A 19,623-nucleotide genomic window follows, 5' to 3' on the forward strand; every position below is an offset into this window, starting at 1 on the left:
TGTACAGTGGTCATAAAAATTAGAGTAGAGTAACAACATTAAAATGCAAAAAAGTAATGCCTAAATCAAAGCATGGATGCTATTAGACAAAAGATCATCAGCTTTCAAAGATTAATACTACATAAGCATCACCTCTATCTTGTCCTCTGGTGATCACTGAAATTACCCTCAGCTTTATTTATCTGTTGCCAGCTCCTAAAAGCAATATATTCCACCTCTACAGTGTAATTACAAATACTACTAAAGGAACACTTTATAAAAACAAATCAGTTAGCTTCAGCAGAAATTTAAAACAAAGAAGATCCAAGTAGGTTTACTTCTTAAACAACTCCTACAATGCTTTTTCTTTATTAAAACATGAGATACCAGGAAGTGCTGCATCTATCAAACAGTTTAACTTCCTGAAACAGCAAAATTTCCAAGTTAAAAATATACCTCTGCCCATCCACTGTGCAAAGTGACACACCCCACAAGTCAGGGCTGAACTTGGCCAGCTGTGGAATATAGTCAGCAACCTATCATAACAAAAAAACAAAAAGAGAGATGTTATATCATCCAAAATATTTAACTGTATGTTAGTGTATGTCTACGGTAATAATTACATGGAGAGGACGTGAGAGGTACAACTGTATTATCCCAAACCATCACAAAGCAAACCTAAGAATATAAACTGTTATACTGACAAGACCATTATCAAATGAAGTATTTTTTCCAATGAAAAAACAAACTTCAGCATTCAGCAAAAGGGGATTATAGAAACAGGAGAGGAATCAACTTTTTACTCAAGTAGATAGTGATAGGAGAAGAGGGAATGAATCTAAGCTGAAGGAGGGAAGGTTTAGATTGGATGTCACGGGGAAGCTCCTCACAGAGAGAGTGGTGAGGTGCTGGAAGAGGCTGCCCAGAAAGGCTGGAGATGCCCCATCCCTGGAGGTAGTCAAGGCCAGGTTGGATGGGGCCCCTGGGCAGCCTGGTCTGGTACCAGAAATGGAACTTGGTGGCCCTGACTGTGGCAGGAGGTTGGAACTTGATGACCCTTGGGGTCCCTTCCAGCCCAAGCCATTCTATGATGCAGCGTGTTCTAAAAGCAATCCGTGTCCAATTTTATAGCATATTTAGGACTTTCAAATAAGAAAATTCTAACAAAGTTTGGGGTTTTCAATTAACCACTGAAAACAATGACTGGTATAAACTTTAATTACTAACCACAGTACAGTTAGCACTTAACAGCTACGCTACTTCACACAACTGACAGGTTGTAGGTTAGAAAAACAGTTACAGACAGCCTTAGTAGCAAGTAATATAGCAGCTTTATAACTTGGATAAAATTAAGAAAGACCAACAGTATTTTCTGTCTTCAGCCTGACAATTTTAAAAGATGGCCAAAGATACGGAGCTGCATTTCTATCTTAATTTACAAGCTGCAAACAAAACTGAACTTTAGCAACTACTTCCATCAAATTATCAATTTCACATTCTGCTAAAAACATGAAGAAAAGCCCTCTACTTGAAAAAGAACAGACAAATTTGGTTAATATCAAGAATTTGAGAGAAGCTTCAAGTTGAACTTATAAGCAACATTACCTTTCCTCCAGATTGTTTTTTAGCACTTTCATATAGCTCATCAATATGTGAAGTAAATGACATAAAATCTGGGATGACAAACTTTCTTCTGAAAGCTTGAGTAAGCAATACAATGTTACTTTGTACACACCTGCAAAAAGTCAAAGGAAAATAAGTATTAGCAGTTGGACAAATGTAACAAAAAGATGACTTAAACAGTGTGCAATTGCTTCTTAAGGACTGTCAGTCCCTTTAAAGTTTTTTTGTGCCTAAAATAATAGCTCTCCATTAGAAGGAATTCTTCATCCCTATTTTTAAAAGTTATTTATAATTGTTTGAATACATTCACTTCTATGCCATTCTATTTTAAACTCTTATTTCAACTGTGGGGTTGTACAGCAAAGTACCATCAATTTCCCTTCAAGTAGGAACTAAGCCACCCAGTTCTTTGGACCAACACAAGTGAAAGTTGCCTTACCCAGCCCTTGTTCAAAAGATTGCTAATGAGCAAGGAAGCTGCCAACACACCAAACTGAACTGAGTTGAAAAACACGTGGGCTGTTAGAATAGAAAAACTGATGAAGTCCTTGCTAACATCTAAAACAAACAAAAAATCAACACTGAAAAGGACTCAAAGTCTCTCACCTCAGACTATCCCCATTTCTGATTTATTTTAACCTAGAATACAATCACATCATCACCCACACTCTCCAAACATCAGCCCATGGGGACATTTAAAACCAAGGAGGTAAAATGGAAAGGACTTGATCTAGGAGAAACAGAGGAAATGGAGGTTGGGAACACGAGGTGAGACAAGTTGTGCTAAGTGCTGTATCTGTGGGTGGGGTGAATGGGAGCAGAGGATGAGAAATGGGAGCTGTTATCACACCGTTAAAGCACAGCCGATAAAGGGGATTAACAGCCCCATCCTAGTGCAAGAAAGAGAAAGGCAGGCTTAACACCAAATTAACACATCTGGTAACGTTCCTACTGCACTTTCTGGTAATGTTCATAAAAGCAGAAGCAGGTTGTTATTTCAGACAGATGAGAACTCAAGAACATATAGGAACTTCCTCTATTAGGAAGGAGAACTTAATTCTTCCAATTAGGAGTTATTCATAACAATTAAAGATTACATCACTTTGAACACTACTTCAATAATCCTATGGTTAGAAGTCATCACCAGGTCAGAATAAAGTTGCATGCAGATGACTGAGCAGATACAATTATCCTCCCTTTGCATCCCCTTCCCTTTTTAGAAGCTTCACTTTCACTTTGAATTCCATTGTACTTTAAATACCCTACTGCAAATTCAACAGACAACCATCCCAAATGCTGGTCTGTCCTTCCCTCCAACAGAGGAAGAGAAACAGCAGAGAAGTTTCTTGTACATAAGTTGGTAATCTGAGAATTGCTCCGCCTGTAATAAACTGTAAGGCTACATTAAAACAGCAGTTTCAGCTGGTTTTGTTGTGATTTGTCACGCTCGTCCACTTCCTTTTCACACAGCCTGCCAAAACCCTGCCCATTTTTGTTCCCAGCAGCCTTCCTGCAGGTGGTGCAACCCCTTTTCAAAAGTAATTAAGAGCAATTATGGCAGCCAGGTGTGCAGAAGGAAGAATATACACACACATTAGATTTACCTTTCAGATGCATTTCAGCACATCATCTGTATCACATAGACAGCATCAAGTACTCTCATTAGAAAAAAATGAAGTTAATCCAAATCTACTAAAACAGCCCAAGAAGTCAGAGCATGAGCAACATGACAACAGGAAGGCAGCATGTGCTGAAAAACACTCCTCTGATATCACATTAGACTGCAGAAAGGGCATTTTTATACTTTCCAATTTACATCAAGTCTCACTTAAATAATTTAATTGCTTTAAGCTAGTCACTGACTGCAGAAATGGCCGTGCTGGTTAAGGATTTCACTGCATTTCTGCAACTGCCAAGATCAGCATCTCCTTAATCCAGGCAAATTGTATGAATTCAGGCACTAAATACAGGGGTTCGGTTCATCTAGCCAAGTACTGCAAACAACTACTGCATGGGCAAAACAGCAGAGGTCTTAGTGAGCTCCAGTTATGCAGCACTGATACTTTCAATCAATAGGGGACATTCATCTCACAGCCTCTAATATTCCACAGCTGACATCTCCCCAGTGGAGCATGTAGACAGTTTATGTTCCACCTTACCCTTCAGAGAAGAATGGCTGAGGCTTAGAAGAAATGGAGCAGTATGAAAACTTCAAGAACAAAGTAGACTTTATTACATACTGCATGTATGAATAGCGTTTAAGGTAGGAGTGCTTCCTTCCTATCTCAAATCACCATTTTCCCAAACTTTTTAATGTCAGCCTAACAATGCAGTTGGGTTGCAATACTATCACATTGCTGTTCACATGAGCAAGAGGTCAAAATAAAGCTAGGTAGAAAAGACAGAAGTATGGTTAGCAAGGACTCTGAATATTTGTCTATTACTGGCATGTGATGCATTTGCATGTGCTTTATCAGGGATGTGCAATTCGGAGCAACGCACTGGTATTGCACTTTAACAAGCAATTTTCACTCAAGGGTAAACCAGGGATTAAGTTCAATGAACTCCCATCAGAAAGATGGATGAGCAAAGAGAATAGATATTCACAGATGACTCTCTCTCGTGAATATTTTAGTGACAAGTAAAAAATCATCACATCTGTTTTCCAAAACAGGTTTGTAACTGACTTGCCTACTTCAAGGACAAAACTGTCCTTGAAGGACAAAACTGTTGAGCTTACAACACATCTCACCTCAACCCAGTGCCCTTCAGCTCCCTGTGTTCTCCTCAGTGCTCTAACAGAAGACTGGGATTCAAGTCTTACAATCTGCATAATCTGGAAGCCGTGGTTTGAGTTTTAACTTTTCTTAAAAAAAATAAATACAGGTCTGTAGCATTAAATTTTGATCATCTTATTTCTTTTGTCATGAAACTTGTTGCGTTTATCCCTTCTCTTTAAAATTCTGGCTCCCAGTGCTGATTACTGCTTTCCTAAACAAAGTAGTTACCTGCTAAAACAAGATACTCTGAACTCATGGCTTTTAAGGAATCGCTAGGCTAGCTATACAGCAGAATGGGATCTTAGCACATCTTTTTGATTCAAAAGCTGCAGTATAAGCACTATGTGAAGCTCCAGTTCCAACTAGGAAGATGATGTCTGTCAAGTGTATGATATATTTAGACATTTTAGAAACGAATAAGTGCAACTTCAGGGGAAAAAAAAGAGGTATTTATAGAAATATAGCAAAAGTCCTCTACAGTTTCTATCAATAGCTTTTTATTTCCTCAAACAAATAGGATGAAAGCATTTATTAATACCTGGGTTAAGTATATCTGATATTAAAGTTTTCCCCAGGATTTGCTGCCCAGATTTAGAGAGCAGCACAGCTGTTCCACAGGAAATAGATAAGCCTGTTTGAGATCCAGTAACAGATGCTTAGAACAGAACAGACCCAGATTGCTGCTTCCCACCAGCAGATCAGAGGAGATTTGGCCAGCAAGACCACAATTCCAGGTCAACAAAACAGGACAGAGGTACCTTGTGACAAGGAGTAAGTCTAAAAAGCCAGTTAATAGGAAAAAGAATGAAGTTTAAGCTCATAACTGTTACTCAATAGCTACCATCTCACTCAAGTTGGCACCCTTTTCAAAACAACTCCATTATGACTTTCCTCTTTTTGCCATACACAATGATCAACATATCACAAGCTAGTTTGTTAGCACCTTAGTTGTATCTATACACTTCTTTGAGTAGTACCATAACTAGGGTACCAAAAAACATAAAGCATACCACCAGCACCATTTTCAGTATCCAGACTTAGCGATGTATCAAGATACAAAGAAAGACTGCTATGTTACACTGATGCAACATGAACACCTGCTTCAAGAAAATTATCAAGCTTTCTGGCTGGAAGTGGGGAATCCAGTCTTCATTTCCAGAACCTCTCATCAACTCTTAGAAAGGGTAGATAACAGCAGGACAAGGGGAAATGGTTTCAAGTTAAGGGAGCAAAGATTTAGGTTGAATGTCAGGGGGAAGTTCTTTACAGAGAGAGTGGTGAAGTGCTGAAACAGGCTGCCAAGAGAGGTTGTGGATGTCCTGTCCCTGGAGGTGTTCAAGGCCAGACTGGATGGGGCCCTGGGCAGCCTGGTCTAGTATTAAATGGGGAGGTTGGTGGCCCTGCATGTGGCAGGGGGTTGGAGATTCATGATCCCAACCAACCTTCCAACCTCTGGAGACAAAGACAAAAATCTGGAACTGTTCTGACTGTAACATGGCAGTTTACTCCAATTTTTTGTCTAAGATGAAGAACACCAAAAAGCCAGAAGTCTTCAAAATCAGGCAATTTAAGTCAAATTCCAATCTAGTAAAATGAGTAAAAGGGTATTAAATCTTTTGTTACAACAAAAGATACGTGGCCTAAAATAATTCACAGTTAATTTGGACTGGGCTTAATTGATTTAGTCAAGTTTATGCTATCAGTACTCTCCATAGTTTCTCCTTGATGCACGTGTGTATGAGAAGCACTAGTTGTTCTCAATTATCTGTGTGTGTGTGTGTGTGTATACCCACATATTTATATTGGTACATATACATACACATACCAAACTACCAGAAGAAGGAACCCAGTACACCATTAACTAAAAAAAAAAAAAGCTTGTACAGAACAGAAATATATCATTTTGAAAAAAGCTTGTAATGAAAGAAGGAACTTTCAGATACAGCATCATTTACCCTGCAAATTGAGGAAGAACGGACACAAAAATAGACTACAAACTTCACTTCAAGATTTAAGAGCACCTAGTTATAATCTTTTGGCACTCAAAAGCCATTAATAGGGGACTGAAGGAGTGTGTCTGGAAGGAACCGAAGACAAGCTGAACAGTGCTTATATTGTTAAGCTAAACAACCACAGACTTCCCTTAAACTATCACTAAAATAAGGCACATAAATCTTTTCCAAAACAGATCAAAGCAGGTCTACAGCTCTCATCTCTGCATAGCAGAGTGAAGTTCAGCTTTGCTATTTCTCATATACTCACTTAGAATTATCTACATGCATGCTCTGATCTCAGTACCAAGATGCTCTGAACTACATAGAAGCAGCTCCCCGGACTTCAGATTAAAAGCAGAAAGAAAGAAGATTTACAAATTTATTGAAAATAACCCACATTGCATCCATTTATTTGGTAGCTGAGTAAGGGCTGCAGGATGGGGTCAGGTACACATGCAGGTAATGCTGATACATTAAGCATTGATGAGTATTACAAGATCTGCTTGCTGTATGAAGCCACAGAAGCTGCTTTTACAAAAATACCAACAGTAAGATGTGTGCTTGGACTCCTTTCTACTACACAACTATGTACTGTCGGTCTCTCCCAAGACAGATGTCAGTGACACACACAGAACATTCATTCAGAGTTGTACAATAACACTGACAACAAAGCTTACTTTTTAAAGAGGTCTTTGTCCAGCATAACACCGTCAGAAGTTGTTTGAAGGGTCAGTCTTAACATATCCATGCACTCTTTCAACCTGGGATCCGACGTACGTAATCCTGTAGATTTGAGTGCCTATCACAATAAGATAGAAGTTACTTAAATGAAGATGTATGCTATTACAAAGATCTCTGCTGTTCAGTCTCATTTATTAATATAAAAACTACCTGCCACGGCACCATCAACATCAAGATATTCAAGATATATATTAAAGGGCTGCTATGGTTTGGATCAAAATCCACAGTGGTCCAACTGCATTTTCTCTAAGCGCAAACACCACTAAGCTGTGCCACAGACACAGAAGCTTTGAAGCATATTCTCTTGTACAACAAATAAATGAATAACAGCACAAGAATTTTCATTCAATTACACAAACAGTGCTGAGGAAGGGGAAAAGTTACATTCCTTGTTGCAGCAACCCATTTATAACATGAATTCCTTCATTTATATTCTTGCATCCAGAACGTAAAAAACCACCTTGTAGCAGTTAGCTTTCATACAGCACTCAGGAACAGTAAACTTACAGTTATGAATTTATGCACTGGTATTTTCTCTTGTCCTTCTGCAATAGTGTAGAAGAGCAGATCTTCCAAGCTAGGGAGGAGACCTTGCTTCCCTTTACTAAAAACAAAAAGCAACACACACATGCACAGATCAGTGAGTATTTTTGTTTATACGTTTGCATTTTTCACAAGGAAACACATTTTAACTACCAACATAACTACTAGTATTAATTTCAAAGGTGGTTTTTTTTTTTTTTTTTTTTTTGTATCAATGATCAGGGTTTAATACAGCTTAAGGTAGGAAAAATTGTAACACTAGAGGCATACATATGATGCTTTTAGAAACATTTTTAACACACACCTTTTCGCTGACAAATGTCTTTCTGAGACTGCATTTGGAAATTCTTTGGAGCAGATTCATTGCATTTCCCTCTGCTTGATCATACAGAGGACAGAAGTGCTACGTGCATAGTGGATAAAAAATGTCTGCTCCAAGACCAGCACGCCTTGTAACAGAGCTCAAAGAGCAGACTGATGCAAGAATTTCACAGACAAGAGAAGGCAAGAAGTGATGGACACGTTATTTTCTTCAAAATAATCCTATTTTTAGGAACTCCCAGGAGTGTCCCATCCTTCTGGAAGCTTATGTAGGCCACATCAGTTGCAGTGAAAGCAAGTGAAGCCATCTGCAGCATAATCCACTAACAGGAACTATCTCAGGCACCAGAAGCAGCAATGCAGACAGTGTAAGTTGCATGCAGTACAGATAAATCTTCAAACAGTCAGTATGTTTATCAGTACCATACAGCGGCCCTCCTATTCTCCCTTGTGTTAACAACCAGATGTACTTCTTGTACATCTGTACTGGTTCTTAACTTAGCTCTCCATTTTAAGCGAGACACGAAGGAATGCTATCAGATTCCACCCAGAACAGCATGTCGTAACACAGAGCTGCCTCCAGCTCACAGCTTCTCCCCTCTGTGACACCGCATAGCACCCCTGCAGCAGGTCACAGCACAAGGCTGAGTCAATCCCTTGGCTCCCCATGAGCCCTGCTCTGTAACATGCAGCTGGAAGGCTGCTCTAGGAACTGTGTGCTCCCAAAGGGCTACAGGCAACGGCAGCCAAGGGCTTCACATCTTTCCTTTTAATACCCTCAAGCGTTGACGTCAGTTTTGACACAGCCAGTGTAGTGCGTTGATGCTTCACAAGTGAAAAAAGAAACAAAAAAAAGTTCTCCAGTAAACATAAGGGAAATGCAGAGGATGCAGCCTCACCTTATGTTAGCCACTAATGTTAAAACTCAACCCTATCATCTATTACCATTGAGAATACATTGTTACTATGGTATAACACATACAAGTTGTTGCTTGAGACTTACTACCTAAAAGCAGACCGTCCTGAGGCATTCTCTCTATTTTTGTAGCAGTATGCACATGCACACAAGAAACAAGTGGAACTCCTGCTCAGAAGAGCCTTCCTGGGATCAGTGGCCCCTCACAGCAGAGCAAGGCTGCCTGCAGGGCTGGAAGCTGCAGAAAGCAGCCCTGCAGTGGAGCGCAGAACACGGGTGGCCGACGCAGCCCTGCAGATGGGTGCTACGCCTCCCTCTCCTCTCAGCACTCGCTTGCTGTAGTTCAAGAACAGGTCACACTCATGATTCATTATTTTTAATAAAAACCTGATTATCTCCATATACCCTCTTAAACGTACAGCAACCCTTTGGCTGCACTCGCCTCCCCCCCTTTCCTCCTAACTAGCACTTAGAACCAGCAGTAAAAACCTCACTTCTCATTTTCCAGTGTAATACGCTGTACTTCCATACTCCGAACAGAAGACAGCTTTGTAAGCCCACAGAACTCTCGTTGTGTTCCAGCCTGGATTTTTTTAAAAGCAGAGCTGGCTGACTAACGCACAGACAGCCTGGCAACTCAACCGAGGCGGGCACTAACAGCTACCTCAAGCAAACGCCCTTTTTCCTAAAGAAAATTCACGTCTTCCACGCAGCACACTGCACTGCTCATCTTTTGAGAGCGGGATGCCCAGACCCAGCTGGCAAAACCAAACCAATCCACATGCAGATCAAACTCTCCTCCTGCAGCAGCATTGCAGCTCAGCAGCTATCTACTTGTTTTAGAGCCATGCAGGGTTACAGAGCCACACGACGGCCCTGAGCTTCACCCACGCACACAGAGCATTTAACTCAGCTCAGTGCTGAGAACAACTTGATGTTTTACACAACATCTATGCAACAAGACTTGTTACCGGCGTGCCGGAGCTCTGGGAGAGGAAACCTCCCTGTTCCACTTGGATTCAGGATTACTCCGAACATGGAACTCCTTTCTGGAAGATTGCAGAAAAACAGACAAAAGCTTTAGACGCGCAACCAAGATTTTTATCTGCCTTTTTCCATCTGTTGAAGCGAGATGGAGCTTTCACAGCACAAAGTGAAATAGTTTCCATATCTTTCACATCTGCTGCTGTTCAATATTGGGTCAGTCAGCTCAATTTAACAACGGCTCTGCACCGACTGCCAAAGCAAAGAGGACAGCACCTGATATATTTACAGAAAATTGCCCTGTGTCAAACAGTCTATCCTTTGATAAAGTTTATCGGTTAAACAGAGGTGGAAAGGCTTGCTCTGCAGTTTGTCAGGTCATTGATGTCAGTAACCCATGTTTGCTTTACCTAAAAGCGGTATTTTGGCACTGTGAGCAGCACACTTAGCAAGATAGAGTTATTCAACACAGGTTGGAAAGAGCCATGTTTTTCACACCAAGGGAACAGCCAGACTACAGTGGAAATTCCGCTTTATTCCATTATGTCAATAATGGCTTGATAAATTAAAACAAAAAAAAAAAGGAAATAACCCAAACCAGAGGTACAATTAGCCTTCTTTAGCAGTGCTGCAACCTGTGAGCTAGACGCAATGCCACAGTTTGCTCCACACTGTTCCTTACGTATCAAGACAAACAGAATGCATGAAATCCAAAAACAAGGCCTTCACAGTCCCTACACCTCCCCCAGTTTTCCCTTCTGCATCAGTACAGTGCTTATTCCAGACTCCGTGGAGGATTTTATTCTAATACGAAGTACAACTATGATTCTAACCAAGAGGTTACGTATCAAATACAGTGGCTGACTTCTCATTTCAGACAGTGCCTTCAAACAGCTGGACAGTGGTTACCAATTCATTTCACACAGGGAGAGAAAAAAAAAAAAAAAAGCAAGAAGCCTTCTCCTAGAGAAACATTCCTACCTCCAGGCATAACCAGCAAATGCAAAATGGGATGTGCAGAACAAAAAATGATATGAAGTCACATTAAGGCTACTCATGGATCACGTGTTACTAACCAGAAGACACAAGTGAAAGCTGCCAGGGCTGCCATCTGTAGCTCAGTATGAAGCCTGCAGAAGCTGTCACACTGAGTAGTGGCTGCTGTTCAGTTGGACGTGGAGCCCACCAGCAGCAGCAGGGAGCCATTTACCTGAGAGCTCAGAAGACCCAGAGAAAGCCATACATTCATAACCTTCAGGCCACGTCTGAACAGATGTCAAAGTGCTCCTGGTGAAACCAAGAACTGTTGCTTCAAAATCTTACTCTGAGAAGTTTGGGTAGAATGAAAACTCCCAATAGTTTGATGCACCTGCATTGCTGAGCACAGCAAGATGAATAGCTGCCTTATTAACATCCAGTGATTCCGCTGGAATTCAGCCTGAGTATGAAAGCAAAACAAATTCAAAAAGTTATCTCCAGAATTCACCCCTGGCCTTGAAAAGGAGCTGTAGTGCTCTCTTGTGATTCTAAGGGAAAAACATTACAATGGTAACAACTCTTCTGTTTTGCTTTGCTGGATTCTATACGCTTGTACCAGCATTACTGTAAGTCAGCTACACTTCAAAATTCTGTCTTGCTCCTCTCCCTCACCTTACTACATGTCCACATAACTCAGAAGTAGCTTATACTAAGGTAAACTATATGTGATCCTATTACTATCCAGTATAAAATGCAAGAAGGAAAATGCAGTTAGAGTGAAAGCAGAAGTAGCCACTATCTCACGTTACACGAGATCGTATCTGGATCATTTACGACTGCACTTGGATATTGCATTTTAAACACTTAAGCATGAAGCAATGATTACCTTCTAATCCACAACCTTCAGTCAACAGAATTACCAGTCAATGGTTGCTTTCTCAGCTTAACCTCAGATATTTCTTCTTCCCAAAATTTAACAAGTCCCAGGTGAGACCACAGAGTGAAGGGACTGCTGCCCTCCAGAGGGACCCCCTCCACCCACCAGCTCAGCACAGCAGCCCTTGCACTGCAGCCAGCAGAGTGCAGCCTGCACTCACCCAGGCCAGCTGATAGCCCAGAAATCTGCCTGCTCAAACATTCTTCTTCGGCACCCTGCACTGTCTTGACACAGCAAAGATTTCTACGTGTAAGGTACCACGTACAAATGCTTAAGTAAAACGTTTGCAATCCCATAGTGGAAGAATTAAATGAGTGTGGCCGATGTGCCACCAGGAATTCCTGCCCAAACTGAACTGCAAAGAAACAGTTCTCAGTTTTTTTCTTGTTTGTAACTACATGCTATAGGTTTCATGCAATTGTTCTTTACTCACTGTGTAGGAATGCTCAAAGCACAACTATCTGACTTTCACATACTTCTGTCAAAGGCCAAAAATGTGAGAACTGTTTAACTGGTTTGTGACTATGCAGTCTCCCCACACATATCAGAAATTCCACGGCCCCCCTAACTGATGCTGATCAGCAGGAGATGTTCTAAAAGCTCAGTTAAAGGAAACGTTACCTCTTTGAAAAACCACCTTTGCAACCACCACAGCTGCCATACTGGGGCTTTTTTTTCCTGTATGTTTTTGATGGCAACGTCTGTGTTTCTCACTGAAAGTGGAAGTAAGTCTTCAGGCCATGCCCATTTGAAGCACAGCCAGAAATGTTTTTTGTTCCAAAACATTACACATAGAGCTAATTCACACAGAAGGCTAAATGATGAGAGACAGTATAACTATAATCATTTATCTATGCGCACTATGTCCTATATAGTTCTCTAATCCAATGCACACGCATGATTAAGGAGTCTGCTAGCTGAAATAACCAGCATCGCCTTCACAAGCAGCCCATATCTCAACGTACAAAAGGTTTGGCCCAAGCCCAGCAGCTCAGACATTTGGTGGGATGAGAGGAAAAAGACCAAGGGAGCTTCTCCCCCTGCCCACAGGCCGAAGGAGCACAAGTTCACACCAAAAGCCCTCTCTGAAGGACAGCTACGCACAAGCCACGAGCTGCAGTTCCTGCCCGACCTCGTGGAATCTCTTCTGACTTCCTCTTAACATGAGGCTGATGAAGGCATGGCTGCGCGTTAAAGCGAGGCACTCTTTCCTCGCCTCTCTTCCTCTTTGGCTTCTCTTCATCTAGATAAGAGGCGTGGCAAAGCCGGGGAAAGGAGCCCGGCATTAGGTTTTAATTAGGCCACCCCAGAGGTAGCACTGAGAAGACTCACGGGCCACCTAGGAGACAGAAGAGGGGCACGATCCGAGCACAGCCGAAGGAAACGCATCTCCACGAGGCCTGCAGTTATCCGTCCAACCTGGAGAAGATTCAGCGCGCTCATCAAGAAACCAAAGCGGAAGGGAGCGGGGGACAAACGGGGCTCCTTCAGGAGCTACTTAAGGCCAAGAACCAGCAAGGCAGAGCGCTGGGCAGAGCCGTCGGCACGCAGCGTGCTCCGGGGCCGCCGAGGGCCGTGGCCGAGGCCCCGCGGCACTGCGCGCACCGCCACCTCCGCGCCCGCGGACGGACGTCCTCCGTCATTAACGCGAGGCGACACGGCTTCCAACTCTTGCGAGAAAATCGATCAGTCAATCAATACAACCCCCCGGCACGGCTCCCGCCGGCCGTCCCGCGGCAGCACCCCCCGCCCGCCCGTCCGTCCCCCGCTCCGCCGTCCCGCCCGGCGTTCCCCCCCGGCCCGCCCGCATCGTGCCGAGCCCCGCCCGCAGCCCCGCACCTGCCGGGCGCCGCCCGCCCCTCCCGCTCCGCCCGCGTGTGAGGAGGCCGCGGACGCTCACATGGCGCCGCCGCCGCCCCGCCCGCACTCACTTCTCCCCCCCGCCGCCGCCGCCGCCTCCGGCCAGCTCCTTGCCGCCGCCGCCGTGGTTGTTGTTGCGGCCGCCGTCGGCGGGGGGCTCGCCGGGCGCCGCCGGCTGCTGGGCCCCCTTCCCCGGCTCCTCCAGGGCGCCCTCGGAGCGGGTACACAGACCCCGCGCCGGGCCCGGACCGCGGCGGGCGGCGGGGCCGGCGCTCAGGGCGGCGAGCCGCGGCGGGAGACGCCGGGAGCTGGAGCCGGGCCCGGGCCCGCCGCCGGCCGCCCCCGGCTGGCCGAGCAGCCGCAGCTCCCGCAGCAGCGCCGCGCGCCACAGCCGCATCATGCTGCGCCTCCGCCGACTGCCCGGCCGCCGGCCCGCCGCGCCGCTCGCGGCCCGCTGCGCCCGCCCCCTCGCCCGCCCATTGGCCGCCGCGGCCTAACTGTCAGGCAGGCGGCGCGACGGTTGGCTGGCCGGGACGCCACTCCCGGCGCGGGACGAGCCGCCCGCGGGGCGCGGAGGGAGGCGGGCGGGGACGCGGGGCGGCACCGCCCTCGCGCCGAGGGGAGCGGCGGGCCCGCGGCGCGTGGCGGGGCCGGGACCGCCCCGAGCTCGGCCCGCCCCCCGCCGTTTCCCCGCTCGCCGCCTCCATTTTCCGAGGGGGGAAAGTTTGAGCGAGCGCCGTCCCCGCGGCGGGGAAGGGGCGAGGGGCCGGACCGGCACCTGCGGGGCGGCGCCGGGAGCGCCCGGGGGTCCCCGCGGCCCGGGCAGCGCCGTGCGGGGCCGCGGCCCGCCGGGTTGCCATGGAGACGGCCATTTCTAGCCGTCGCTTCTCGCGTCGGCGGGCGAGGGCGCCGCCGCCTGCCGGGAGACAAAGGGATGGGAGCGACGCCGCGAGGGGAGAATCCGTCCCCGTCCTGCGGCGGAACGCTGCCCCCTGCCCTGCTCGCGTCATCGAAGCGCGGAGCGCTGCGCTCCGCAGGAATTAAACCGAACGAGGCTGAAACAAAAGCACCTGCACCCCAGCGGAACCTCGGGCACGTCCCAAGCCAAAAGTTTCCGTGCCAAAATGCGGATAATTCCAGATTGCTGAGTCTGTCACTGCTACGTTTCCTTACGAACGATTTACTCCCATCCCTGGAGGAGTTCGAGGCCAGGTTGGACAGGGCCCTGGGCAGCCCCATCCATGCCCGATTTAGCAGCTGGCATTCCTGCCCAGGGCACTCAGACTTGGAGCGAGATCATCCCCGAGGTCCCTTCCAACCCAAGCCACTCTATGATTTTATCATTTCTTTAGGTCTCTTCCCTGTATTTGGGGTCCGGAAAGTTGGAGTTCCAGGTTAAATCGGTCTTGCTGCAAACTTGCACTGTAAAAATATTGACGTTTTAATTTCCTCTACCCCCATCCTGAAAATTTCAGCTATCGAGACACAGTACATTTCTCGAGCACAGGAGATTTGTTAGTTGTTTTCCAGGCAGCCTGAGCTTTAGATGATGACTGTAAATACACATTCAGAATAGCCTTTGCTTACACTTACGTTCTCTGCTAAGAAATGATCACAGCAGCCATGGGAATCTTTGGAGGCAGATACAAAGATAGCCGGTAGTTTATGCCTATAAAATGAGCCTTGGCTCACCGGTGCTTTTCCTTCCCCCGAACGAGGAAACTCAAAATACCAGCGTGGGATGTGCAATCCTGTGCTACAATTACTCCACGTACAGAAATGCAAAGTGCCTGCAGTTCTCACATATTTATTAAGTTACCTATTGCGTTTTCTGGAACTAATTCTACATTTCCATTTGCTAAGACTTGCTGGCAAGCCGATAACTTCCATCCCACACCCCAATACTAACGTTTCTCATTTTTAACATTCCTCATTGCATAGTCAGAAGTATCTCAGCCACTTTTTCCTTTCTTTTCGCAGGGGCTCCAGCTCCAAGCGCAGACAGCGAGTACGTGTCCCTGATGTGCACGTGGCCACTAAGGAAACACACAGCCCTGCAGGCCTTCACAGGGCTCCTCGCCGATTTGCCCTGCCAAGGTGATACTCGTGGTGCGACAGCTGCACTCTTTCACACACCAGCTGTTTAGCAACTGACCTGATTGAAAATCTCATCTAATTCGACTCCTCTACTGTAGGGGGAAGAAGAGGGAGAACGCAAAATGCAACAATCTAGATCTTTCCTTTCAGTGCTCTGGTTTCTACTCGGAACATTACATGTAAGGTTGTGGGAGGGAAAGAAAAAGTACTACATTGGCAAAAATAGTTGCCTCTCATAACAGTACCCTGTGTTACGCATTCTTGACCCTGCATGAACTCTTTTACTCATTTCCTTTTTCTGCCTTGTATGCTATTGCCTTATTCCTTTACTTAACCTTTTACTATCAGCTTCACATCAATAATCTCCCAGTGCAAGAGTTCCTCAATAAAGGTTCTCTTAAAACTCACTTCAGGAAATGAATTCTCATCTTATCTCCCTGGAAATTTCCTTATATGTGTTTCAGCTCCTCAGGGCAGAGAAGACAAGTTGCCCTGAACGTGGTACTAGAAATACAACTCGGGAACAATGCAAATGATAAATATAGTTTCAGATTCACAAAGGTCAAGGGCAGTAGTGACTCATTCCTTGTTCTGAAAACTTTTGCTGCATATTTCAGGCCATCACCACAGGCTCTCGCAATTACTAAGCACACGAAGACTCACATGGAGATTCTCTCCCCTCTTGCCAAAGGCATCAGTATGTCGGAGAATCTTAATTTAAAGATGGGCTTTTTTTTACTTTTAAATGAGGCCCTAAGAAGCATAGAAGAGAGCGCATCAGAAATATGCCAATTTATTGTGAAAAGTAATATATGTAAAACATATCAAGGTGCCTCCGGTTTTTGTTTTGATCCTACATCTCAGTGAAATCCCCTTTTGACTTCCCTCTTGAGCAGCATGATATTGTCTTACTGAAAACAGAAGACAGGCCGTCTGCTCCACCACTGTGTTTCGCATGGTATGCACAGAGAAAGAAAATTACAAAATTTTAATTTCAAAGTTCCCTCTAGCTTTGAGTCTGTTATGCAGCTGGCAGTAACCATAAACCAATGATTCTCTTTTAATTTCCACAGCTATGCATGTATTTTTGTAAAAAAAGAACTACGAGAACCAATTAGGCGGTAAGATTCTTCAATAAAAGAATAAAAATAAGAAATTGTTCTTTTAAATGGACTTTATTTTGAAGTATTTTCCTTAAGCTGTACTGTAGCAAAGTATGTGTAGTCTATTCCTCTCAAAATAATCCATGTTTCAGAGGTTTTTCTTTCTAAAAGGAGCGTAGCAGCGTTAATCTTATAGGAGAAAGGGCTCTGAAAAGCAGGTGGAAAGAGGTCTTCCCAGTTCAAGCACATCCACTGATAACAGCTTTCAGGAAGGTTAAATCCTCCCATCAGATCTGCAGATCTCAGATAAGCAGCAGAAATTAAGGATTATCTTGACTACACCATGAACTGTTTACTGTGCTATTTTAAATGGTTATGTTGACTCCATTTCATTTGTTGCTGGGTAATGCTTTCCCCGGGAGAACTGAGGACCAGACACCCCAATCTTGACTCTATTTGAGTATTCCTGTTCATTCTAGCAGCAAACCCTGAGAGCAATTTTCCTCATTTGTGAATCTAACACAGCATACATTTGGATAACATTTTGATATGGTTCAAAGGTGTTTACCCACAGGAAACATTTCCTGTTGGTTGTAACAGAGGATACGACACAGCCTCCTCTGAGCAGAGGACAAGCAGTAAATAAAGTTACTATTTAATTAAAGAAAATAGTGGTTAAAACATTCAGACATATTAGCTCAGAAATCCAGCGAGGGGGAAAAAAGCTCAGAGGAGTAATTTACCTGGTAGATAATAGCTGAGGGAGTGACCTCAAGTGACAAGCAATAGCAAAAATTTGAAATTATCTCCCCAGCATGAAGCACAGTAATGACACCGTAGCTTATTTCTCATTTCTGCCAATTCCAGGTTAAGTAAGGCAGTAAGGAATCAATTCAAAGGAAAGCAACAAAAATATTTGGAGGATTTGCTGAGACTAACATGCAGAGAGACTGAATGGGCCAGAGACATTCCTAGCATGGTGAAGAGCATACAAAGTTCTTCCAGCGTAGATGACAGAATTAAGCAGGGAAAAGGGTTTCCTAAGGATGATCTGCAAAGATTGATGTGAAGGTGTGGGCTGAAATCAAAGAAACGTGTAAAAGCCTTAGAATTGCCATATGATTTTGAATAAACTGGGAAGAAGGTGCTTAAAATACAAAAATAAATCTTAACAAAATTATAACATGTAAAACATTTCTCTTTTGACCCATTTCCTAGCCTGCATATTGGGGAACATCATCTATTAGCCACAGTTTTTTCTGCTACTCTATTTGTTAACCCATTTCCTTTCATCATAGCATCAGTGAGACAGCACTGTCACTCATCCTGCACATTGTTGGTTGTAGCACTTTTCAAATGCAAAACGCTTTCCACATCAGAGGATGCACCTTTGGAGGCCAATAGCTTACCTACAAGGAAGCATCCTTTGATGCCTCCAACACACTGCATATTATTTGCCCTATAATATACCCAAATCATAACATTAGAAAACCCATCCACTCAATCCATAACTACATTGCATGTTTAACCCCGGTGACCCCTGCCAAGCTGCAGTCCAGCTCTTGACATCGGAGCAGGCATGGGAGCAAACCTTGACCTTCTCCTCCTGGCCCTGATCCTCAACTGCTAATGCTGTGCTAGCAAATCCAGTGACAGTACCATGCAGCACGCAGTGTGCCACTGGACTCCAACCACATTTAGTATTTGGACAGGGACTTTTGAACACAGTTCCACAGTGATAGGTCAGTGGGGACCGCTGGTTTGAGAAACTGGTTGCAAAGGTGTCTTTAAAAAAAAAAAATAACCACAGTTGTAAAGTAGCCTGGCTTAAGCAGCTGGTTTTGCTAATAGCTTTCTTAGTGGTTAAGTGTGTGTGCATTCATCCTAACTCACAAGATGACAAATAATCAAATTTCTCCTAAGAGAATTCTGGTGCATTTGAAACATTTGTGAAAGCAGAAGGTTTGTGCTTCAGAGGCAACTGCTGTCACAGAGCATCTTCCCGTCATCTTAACTACTCCATAGCACTCCATCTTCTCATACACAGCTTGGAAATATGCACAAGAAAAGACTCTGCTTTTTAAAGCATATTTTTAGCCCTCGGCATAGTTTCCATAGCAGTATTAGGCCCAATTACGTGGGCTTCTGCCTCGCCTGTCTGGGCTGTGCTGTGGAAATTGAGAGTGTTTCAGGCACCGTTACCTTGGGAGGCAAAGTCTCTCCTTCCCACACACATGCCACAGCCCTTCACAGTGCTGTTCAGGCAGAGATTTAATAAGGTCAAGGGAAGCAGCTCAGGCTCAACGCTGAAAAACAGCAGTTCTCCTTTGGAAAGAGGAGTTTCACACCACACGTCAGTGAAACATCTGAACAGCCGTGGGTAAGACACGGCACTGGGTGGCTCAATGGAGGAACAGCAGCCGAGAGATTTTGATAACTTTGCTTCCCTTTCTACACTTGGCCTTGCACTGCAGGAAGGGGATGTTGTTGGACTTCACAGCCTTCCTGTCCCAGGCCATTTTTAAATGATGACCAAGTGCTGGGGTGTTTTGAATATTTAGATAAAGTTTCATTGAGTGGCTCGATCAACAAAGTGAGCTGCGGGCAGTTCGATATCCTCACGGGAAATCAAGGAGCTGAGTCTCCTGCCTGTCTGCACAACATGATTGTATTGACCTCAGGAGGAAACATAAGCAGCTCTGGAACTGCTAGCACAGCCCTTATTCTGTCACAACCTCACACGTGAAATAACCTTAAAATCCCCCAC

The 19,623-nt window shown here is 44.5% G+C and overlaps 2 protein-coding genes across 3 annotated transcripts in view; one reads left to right on the forward strand and one right to left on the reverse strand.

Annotated features, from left to right (window-relative positions):
• Nucleotides 1-14,056, reverse strand: part of GLS (glutaminase) — a 51,566-nt gene extending 37,510 nt beyond the window's left edge. Inside the window, exons 1-6 of one of the 2 annotated variants that reach the window (XM_031604438.2) lie at nucleotides 13,728-14,056; nucleotides 9,869-9,946; nucleotides 7,625-7,721; nucleotides 7,054-7,175; nucleotides 1,585-1,714; nucleotides 436-515 (exon numbers count right to left, since the gene is read on the reverse strand). In XM_031604438.2, coding sequence (XP_031460298.2) covers nucleotides 436-515; nucleotides 1,585-1,714; nucleotides 7,054-7,175; nucleotides 7,625-7,721; nucleotides 9,869-9,946; nucleotides 13,728-14,056 — 836 coding nt within the window. The remainder of the gene's footprint in view (nucleotides 1-435; nucleotides 516-1,584; nucleotides 1,715-7,053; nucleotides 7,176-7,624; nucleotides 7,722-9,868; nucleotides 9,947-13,727) is intronic. The other variant, XM_031604435.2, reaches the window with a different exon arrangement.
• Nucleotides 14,057-14,496: 440 nt separating this feature from the next.
• LOC149917293 (uncharacterized) lies at nucleotides 14,497-17,522 on the forward strand. The gene is made up of 3 exons (XM_090143360.1): nucleotides 14,497-14,868; nucleotides 15,637-15,753; nucleotides 15,852-17,522. The coding sequence occupies exons 1-3, from the start codon at nucleotides 14,591-14,593 to the stop codon at nucleotides 15,934-15,936; spliced, it is 480 nt and encodes a 159-aa protein (XP_089999486.1). The 5' UTR covers nucleotides 14,497-14,590; the 3' UTR covers nucleotides 15,937-17,522.
• Nucleotides 17,523-19,623: the final 2,101 nt, after the last annotated feature.

The sequence above is a fragment of the Phasianus colchicus genome, chromosome 7, assembly GCF_987193195.1.
Source record: "Phasianus colchicus chromosome 7, bPhaCol1.hap1.1, whole genome shotgun sequence".
Taxonomy (NCBI): domain Eukaryota; kingdom Metazoa; phylum Chordata; class Aves; order Galliformes; family Phasianidae; genus Phasianus; species Phasianus colchicus.